Source organism: Sinocyclocheilus anshuiensis, unplaced genomic scaffold (assembly GCF_001515605.1).
Source record: "Sinocyclocheilus anshuiensis isolate Anshui unplaced genomic scaffold, SAMN03320099.WGS_v1.1 scaffold272, whole genome shotgun sequence".
Taxonomy (NCBI): Eukaryota; Metazoa; Chordata; class Actinopteri; order Cypriniformes; family Cyprinidae; genus Sinocyclocheilus; species Sinocyclocheilus anshuiensis.
The window spans coordinates 545,517-554,477 of NW_015554117.1; the positions used below are offsets into that span (position 1 = coordinate 545,517).

At 31.2% G+C, this 8,961-nt stretch overlaps 1 protein-coding gene across 1 annotated transcript in view; it reads right to left on the reverse strand.

The window, feature by feature from the left end:
- LOC107669923 (proton-coupled amino acid transporter 4-like) overlaps nt 1-8,961 on the reverse strand; it is a 30,320-nt gene that overhangs the window by 12,556 nt on the left and 8,803 nt on the right. The window contains exons 6-10 of the mRNA XM_016462357.1: nt 5,210-5,305; nt 3,857-3,941; nt 3,406-3,642; nt 1,491-1,589; nt 279-448 (exon numbers count right to left, since the gene is read on the reverse strand). Of these exons, the coding sequence (XP_016317843.1) occupies nt 279-448; nt 1,491-1,589; nt 3,406-3,642; nt 3,857-3,941; nt 5,210-5,305 (687 nt within the window). The remainder of the gene's footprint in view (nt 1-278; nt 449-1,490; nt 1,590-3,405; nt 3,643-3,856; nt 3,942-5,209; nt 5,306-8,961) is intronic.

Sequence of the window (8,961 nt, forward strand, 5' to 3'; positions counted from 1 at the left end):
TATTTTTTTTTTTATTATTATTATTTATACTATAATATTACTATTATATTTTATTTAGATTTATTTATACTATTACATATACACAATACTGTTCAAAAGTTTGGGGTCAGTATGATTTGTTAAAAAAAAAAAATGTATTCAGCAGGCATGCATTAAATTAATTATGTTACAAAACATTTCTATTTCAAATAAATGCTGTTCTTTTGAACGTAGAGAGAAATCCACATCCCCTCTTTGATGTCTGATGGAATTTTGAAGTGTCCATGCATCATATTTACCAGGAGTCATGTGGAAGGTTAAGCGTGATGCTTCCTCTGATGTCGTCTCTGAAGCGGAGGTATCCCAGCGTCGCCAGGGTCACGTAGAGGATGATGATGAAGCCCATGCCAATGTTGAGGGCTTGAGGGAATCGCTTCGGTTCCCTCATTTGATTCTCCAATGGAAGAACCTACACAAACAAAGCGAGAGAGAAAAATCCAGGAGATTGATCGGAAGGTGGTGAAGCTTTGCTCCAGGCATCACATGCACAAAGCCTAGTCCAAAAAGTAGTGTGCAAGATGATGCTGCCTTCTAAGACACCTTCCTTTGATCAAATTCAGAAGCACATCATGCATCCTGTAGCTCAAATAGCACAGCTTGGAGGTAGCAACGGCAAGGTCATAGGTTCAATTCCCAGGGAATGCATGAATCGGGGAATCTGCAAGTATCAGCACTTCCAGTTTATTACGTTTTGACACCATTTTCAAGACCTTTTCAAAAATATTTCAGCAGTTACTCTAATGGTGAAAGAAAAGAAATCCACCATTGTCTTTCCATGACTTTCCAGCAGAGGAAAAACATAAGAGAGATTGATTATGGTGGTCAAAAGAGGAGAGATGTCAAATTTATTATCACCCCTTGCAGCATTGTTTACTTGTTTTGTAATTTAATGGCAGGGTAATATAACAATTTATAGTAAATTATAAAATGCATATGTTTTTTAAAGAAGAAATTAAAAACTATTTTGTAATATTGCACTGAAAATATGCAAGTTGCTTTGGATAAAAGCATCTGCCAGATCTATTAATGTAAACGTACTCCTTGCAGAAAAAAAATCCCATACTGCATTGCAACTAGCTCAGCATTTACAATAAATAAAGAAATAAATAATTTATTTTAATAAATTATTATTTATTAATAATTTATAAGACCATAGAAAAAAGCAAGAAGCACACTATTAAAAAGTCTGGAGTTGAGAAAAAAATTTTTTTTATGTTTTTGAAATAAGTCTCATGCTCATCTAGACTGCATTTATTTAATCATAAATTCAGTAATATTTTAAAATATTACTACAATGTAAAATTACTATATTATAATTATACCTCATTTCTTCAATACCAAAGGAAAATTTGATTAAAAAATAAATTAAAAATTACATAGATTAACGTCAAACACCATGTAGAGTAGAAGAATCAAAATCAAAATAAATAAAACCTGAATCATCATCTCACCACTCCAATTCCTTCAAAGGCAAATATGGCTGTTCCAAAGAAGAAGGGAAACTTCCTCCACGTGGAGGCGTACGGCAGACGTCTGGGATCACTCACATCCTACAGACAGTCAGAGATGGTAAAAGGCATGATATAGTTTCACATCAGGATTATAATTGCAGTCTTTCTCGGACTGGACAGGAACAGTACATGTACAGATCTAGTGTCAGCCGCCCACAGCCCTGACGATCTGCTGCATACAAAAATGCCTCATCCAATTTGTGAGCGTTTGCATGCATAGGCTTGTATCAGTCGTGTTCCTAGGCTGAACAATGAGGATTCCTGACTACAAAAGTGGATATATGAGACTAGACATCTAGACATATGAGACTGCACAATTAATCAGAATAAAACCAAGACATGGCATAGTGCAATTATCAAATCACAAAGCCTGTGATATATTTAAATAAATATATACTGCAAGAGTGAAGCACGGCTCTGTGTTCTTTTTTTTTTTCAGCATCTCAGAGCGGCTCTGTTCACAGTAAATGCTGCTCAATACAAACTCTTCTTCTGCATCAGTTTGAGTTGCATTTGTGAATGTAACAAGCGTCCACCATCTTCCCAGATTTGTAATGAGAGGCGCTGATAATCTCGCTTCATTACAATAACTGAAGCTCATGGCAGCTTTAAGGAATCCATGAGGTTTATGCCAAAATAAAAGCTTGATGGTTTAATATTTGAAAATGAAGAAATTAGACAGCCATAATTAACTGTCATATTAGTATTGTATTTTACAGTTGTACTGTAAAGTAAAATAATGATTGTTATTTTTCTTAAATACTTGTTTTTTTTTTATTTTGTAGTGAAATTCCATTAGTAATATTTCTTGGATTAATTTACTGATAATAATTATTACTATTATATTATTTTTGTTAAATACTTGATTATAATATTTCTTATTTGAATAGTTTTGTTTAATAATAATAATAATTATTATTATTTTATTACGTTTCTTCTTGATTTATTTTACAGTAACATTATATTACATTAGTAATTTTCTTATTTTAATAGTTTTGTTTACTAAATAAATAGTCATTATTATATAATTTTTTATGAAATACTTGATTTTACAGTAAAATATTACAATATAAATATTACTATTTTAATAGTTTTGTTTAGTAGTACTAGTAGAAGTAATAATTATTATTATTTTATAGTCATATTGCTATATAATCACAGCAAACCTTTTATTTTGTAGTGAAATTCCATTAGTAATATTTCTTGGATTTATTTACTGATAATAATTATTACTATTATATTATTTTTGTTAAATACTTGATTATAATATTTCTTATTTTAATAAGAATAGTAGTTTTGTTTAATAATAATAATAATTATTATTATTATTTTATTAAGTTTCTTCTTGATTTATCTTACAGTAACATATTACAATTACAATATTATTGTTTTACAGTTAAATATTACATTAGTAATGTTTCTTATTTTAATAGTTTTGTTTACTAAATAAATAATAATTATTAGTATTTATTATATAATTTTTTATGAAATACTTGATTTTACAGAAAAATATTACAATAAAAATATTACTATTTTACTAGTTTTGTTAAGTAGTAATAGTAGTAGTAATAATAATAATTATATTGCTAATTTGCTATATAATCACAGCAAACCTGGAGCTTTATAAAATAAAGCAATAAGCCCCAAGAAGCCGTGGTTTACAGTGGATTTATACGCGAAACGAAGTGCCTAAAACCCCCTTAGCTGTTATAAATTCACTGTAAACCACGGCTTCGAACATGGCTCAACCAATCAGAATCAAGGACCGGAACTATCCGTTTTATAAATGCATTTTAAATCACAATCTTAATCTGAAAAAAAATAAATAAATCGTGCAGCTCGCACACATACTTACGTTGAGTATATATGTGAAGATGAGGATGAGGCTGATAGCCATACAGAGGTTGGCGATGGCGGAAAGTGCGGCCATGTTCCTCAGGTCTCTGATGAAGGTCAGAACGATGATGAAGGGAAGGAGGAAGACCATGTAGAGCCGCAGGTCCAGCCCTGTAGCCACGGCGCCCTCCTCTAAGCTGTTGGAGTGTATCAGCACAGTCTCCACAGAGCTGTTCAGATGAGCTCCCTCCATCACCTAACAAACACACACGCAGCTTTGACTTCATTCAAAAAAGATTTTGCATGAATTGCCTGTTACATTCGAAGAAGAAATCTGACTTCCAGCTGCTGGGCTTTATTCTGGAAATGTGTATTTCCATTCGTTTTCATTAGCTCTGGCTCCGTCACATAATAAAAATCAGTTTATCTATAGAGAAAATGAACTTCTGGAGCTCTACTGTCACACATACCTGTTTAATGTTCTCAGCCAGGAACACAAAATAAACACTACAGAAGCCCAGCTGGGTCAAAACCAGGAAGAAATTCACCAAGTGCCTGCAAAAGATATTGATATGAGAGCAAATCACATTATTATAGACAGAGATTGTGTGATGTGAGTGACATTAAACTAGCATAGTGTAGGAAATCAGCTGCAACAATGGTCAATCATACAGCGGCTTTTATACAAAAATAAAAAAGCCATGTCAGAAAGCCATGTGATACGATTTTTTTTATACCTTTTAAGCTCTTAAAGGGATTGTTCACCTAAAAATGGAAATATTGTTATTAACTAAAACTATTAAAAAAAACATTTTTATTTCTTGAAATAAAGCTGAAATAAGGTAATATGTAAATATTTAATTTAAATGAGAAAGGTTGGCTTTGCAACTGATGGAAATAAGCTGACATAAACACTAAACTTAAAGAATAAACAAAATACAAATAAAAATACAAAAAATGGCAAAAGTCCATAAGAGTAAAATTAAATAAAAATGTATGAAAATATACAAATAATTTAATACATTTAATGAAAATGTAAAAATAAAAGCCAATTAAAAAGATGAATAAAATTATAATCGTATATAATTAATACTAAAACAACACTGAATAGAAATTGTCAATTTACTCAACCTCATGTTGTTCGAAACCCATATGACTTTCTATGACTTTTCATTTAAAGATCGTGCTCTTTTTTATGAATAAAGACTTTAAAAAAGATGCAAAAGCACCATAAAAGTGTCAAAAAATAGCGAGGTGATTTCAGGCTTTTCCACAAACAAATGTATAGCTATATATGCCATATAAAATATTATTACAATATTTATTTAATTAACATTATTAAAATATAAAAATCTAATTATTATTATTTTATATTAGTATTATTAGTATAGTATAATAATATATGTATAATTATGTAGTATATTAGCCAAAACAGAGTAATGATGACAGACTTTTCTGCTATATAAAATATTTTTTTTATAATAATAATTGTTATTATTAATCATTTTGTTGTAGTAGTAGTAGTATCATCAGGGTTTTATTTTTCAGTGTGCATGATATTATCGTCTGACACAGATAAAAAATGAGGCAGCATTTCCTGGTAAGACAGATCTTTTTAAGATTCTGGGCGCGAGGTCTCTCTGTGTGTGGGACATCAGATCACTGCAGGCAGCGTCCTGTCTCTCCGCTCTCTAATGAATATATTCATTCAAGCACAGACATTTGCCCTCTTGCCTTCCCTCTCTCTCTCGATCACATATGCACACGCGGGGGGGTGTGGGGGGGCCTGTCATGCCAATGAACTGCATGATGGGATAGCTCACCTCCCAAAATGAGCACCTTTCCTCAGGCACTGGGAGGAACTCATCTCCATGGCAACTGCAACCGTGTCGCTGTAACCGAGGGGGGAACGTTTCAACCTGTGAGCAAGGAGAGACAGACAGAGAGACAGAGAGAGAGAAAAACAAAGGCAAATATTCTTCAGGAACAAAGCAGTGCAGAAAAAACAGCTTTTTGTGTAATTCTAGAGGGAAAAATGCAGACAAAACACTTCACTAAAAGAGGAAGGCCAAAAAAAGTTCACCACACATGACACTCATATTGCATGTGGTTGGGGACAAAACTGACCCCTAAAGTTAAACCTGACAAGAACTCTCTTTGGTGATGCCAAAAAAAAGAAAAAAAAAAAGATTCAAAATAGGGAAAATGACTTTATGAATACTTTTTCCTTTTCAAGGACATCACCAAAGGGACGTCCAAAAAGTTCTCTTTTAGGGATATAATATAACATAACATATAACACATAACACATAACACATAACATAAAATACAACATAACATAACAACATAACATATAATAAGATTATGTCATAATTGTATTTAGCAAGGACACATTAAATTAAAATTGATAAAAGTAATAATAATAAAGTGATAAAAATAAAAGTGACAGCAAGACATTTATAATGCACAAATAAATTCTATTTTAAATAAATGCTGTTGTTTTGAAATTTCTATTACTCTAAGAATCTTGAAAAATATTAGAATGATTTCTGAAGGATCACGTGACACTGAAGACTGGAGTAATGATGCTGAAAATTCAGCTTTGATCACAGGAATAAATTACAGTTTACAATATATATAAAAACAAATAAAAAAAAACTGTAATAATATTTGACAATTTTTTTTATGAAATAAATGCAGCATTGGTCAGCATAAGAGACTTGTTTCCAAAAAATATTACCAATCACAAACTTTTAAATGGTAGCTTACCTCTTTTATGGTTTGCTTCTAACACATGAAGACAGTATATTATATATTATGTTATATTATGTGCTAAAGGCTTATACAAATTCAATTACAGCAACTGAGATGTACATATACATTATTACATTTAAACTATTTTAATACAATAATTTCCATTATCCATGGAGAGGGTTATTAAGCTGATGCAATGCAGTGTTATTTTATTATTGAGTTATTATTACAGTTTTTATTAATATTTTGAATTTGTTTTATATATTTTAAATTTTCATTTCATTGTAATTTTTGTTAAAAAGTTTTAGTAACTCACTTGTGTGTTTTGCCATTTTTTTTAGTTTTTGTTTATATGTCTATTTAGTTTTTTATTCATTTTTATTTTACTTATAGTTTAGTTATTTTAGGATATCACATTTAATTTCATTATTTTAGTGCATCACAAAGTGAAAATTAGAAATGTTGTCTTGGCAAATAGATGAAAAAATTAGATTTAGATAACCATGTTTCAAGTCCAACTTATAATGCAGGGATTCCCCAATTTTTTTTTTTTTAATTTTTACTTAAAGACCCCTGAAAATGTAATATTTCAATAACTGAACAATGAATTCACATACGTTTTTTGATCTTGGTTAATGGTCACATGACATGCAGGTAAAAATATTTTAATAATACATTTTTTATATTAAGTTTCTTGTTTTGATGATTCTATTTCTATTTTTATGATTTAAATATGAGCTTTTCATCCACTCATGTTTCAGTCCCATTACTACTTCTCTCTCCTGACTAAATTTCCCACCATTCATCACTTTGCTAGGACAATCGACAAAAATAACCCAAAAATACTCATTTCACACAAAGCAGGGGTGCACGTTTAAGGTTTTAATGAACTATAATAACCCTGATGCAATAATCCCAAAACAGCCAAATCTCATCTGATTAACTGATAGTCTGATAACATATCCTCACTGCGATAACTTGACAAATATGACAGCACACTGATGAGGTTGACAACTCTTCACACGAACACTGCCACACGCTGCCCACCTCTGACTGATGCAGCAGTCAGACCCGAGGGAGAGGCCTTTGATCGCGTTTGAAGAGGGAACGCATGCATGAAGCGGTGTTTTTTAAGTGTGAACGCACAGACAGAAATCCAGACTGCAGGACAGTCCACACGCTAGAAAACCGCTGCGTTCAGAATACACAATATGCACGCTTCAAATATTTGAGGTGACTGCAAAAACACCATGACTATAATTTCACAAACGATCTGTTTATCTGAACAGTTAATGAGATCTGTTTTCCAGGTTACCCATCAGGAACAGCCTTCAAATGCGACATGGTAGTCTCTTTATTCGGCTCTCACTGCATGCGTGTTTGCTGTGTTGCATGGGAAGTGAGCTTTAGTTTTCTGTCACCAGCAGGATCAAATGTCTGGTTAGAATTCCAGAAACATTTCAAAGAAAAGAGGGGGGGGGGACTCCACCAGGGGGTCACAATAATCTGAAATCTACCTTTGGTCACCTGCACTGTGTGATGCTTTATCTAAAGGCTTAGATGAGAACCTGCTTTGTGTGAAATGACTATTTTTGGGGGTTATTTTTGTCTATTATCCAGGTAAAGTGAAGAATGACAGGAGGTTAGTCGGGAGAGAGACGAATGGGACTGAGATATGAGTGGATCATATATATATAAAATGTATAAAACAATAAAAACCTGCATGCCATGTGACTATTAACCAACATCACAGAATTGTGATCATGCAAATACATTGTTAAATTATTGAAATATTCAATTATAAGGGGTCTTCAAGGCAATATTTTAGGTCAATGGGGTTCAGCTGACAAAAAAAACAAAAAAACATCATACAAGCATTGTAAGTTGGACTAGAACCAGGGTTATAATAGATTATAGTTAACTAAAACTAACACCTTCTGTGTTAACAATGTGTGTAATTTACTAGAGGCTGTTACAAAATATTATTTTAAATGTGTTTTAATAATTTTAATTAATTCTTAAAATTTGTAATATTTAAAATATATTTAATAAACCAAAACTAATAAATTAAATTGTTTATATTAAAATTATGAAAAAGTGGTTTGAATTAATGATTCAATGACTCACTACTTTCACTTGTATGGCTACTGGATGAATCAGTGTTTTTGAACAAATCTCTTGAATGAATGACTCGATGACAAATGCATTTTTTAACAGTCACTTGTCGCCACCTAGTGTTTGAATCGAGATCGCAATCTTTTAACAATTATTAATGCAGCTCTATTTCAATATTAATAAAGTCAGTGTTGTTTTAGTATCATTGAGATACTATTATGTTTTTATTCATATTTTGAATCAGTTTTTATTTTTAGATTTTCTGTTTTCATGTTAATTTCTGTCGTTTTTTTGTAATGTTTTAGTAGTTTATATATATATATATAAAAAAAAATTAATTAGTTGCATAATAAATAAATGCTAAATGTTCTTTGCAAAAATGATTTAGAAATAATAAATAAATAAAAATGCAATTATAAATCATGTAAAAATGATTTGAAATAGATTAAGCCCATAAACACCAATGTGAAATTAGTATTTTATTAAGAAAATAATCACTGATCATAACACCTGATTCACCACAGAAACCATGCTTAGTTATGCCTAGTCCAAGTTCTGCTTTTCAACACCCCTTTTTCAAAATCAAACCACTTCTCCATTACTGAAATGTCTCGCCCTCACATTTTTTATTAAAGGGATCATATGATGCTTTTTTAAAGATCATTATTTTGTGTATTTGGTGTAACAGAATATGTTGACATGCTTT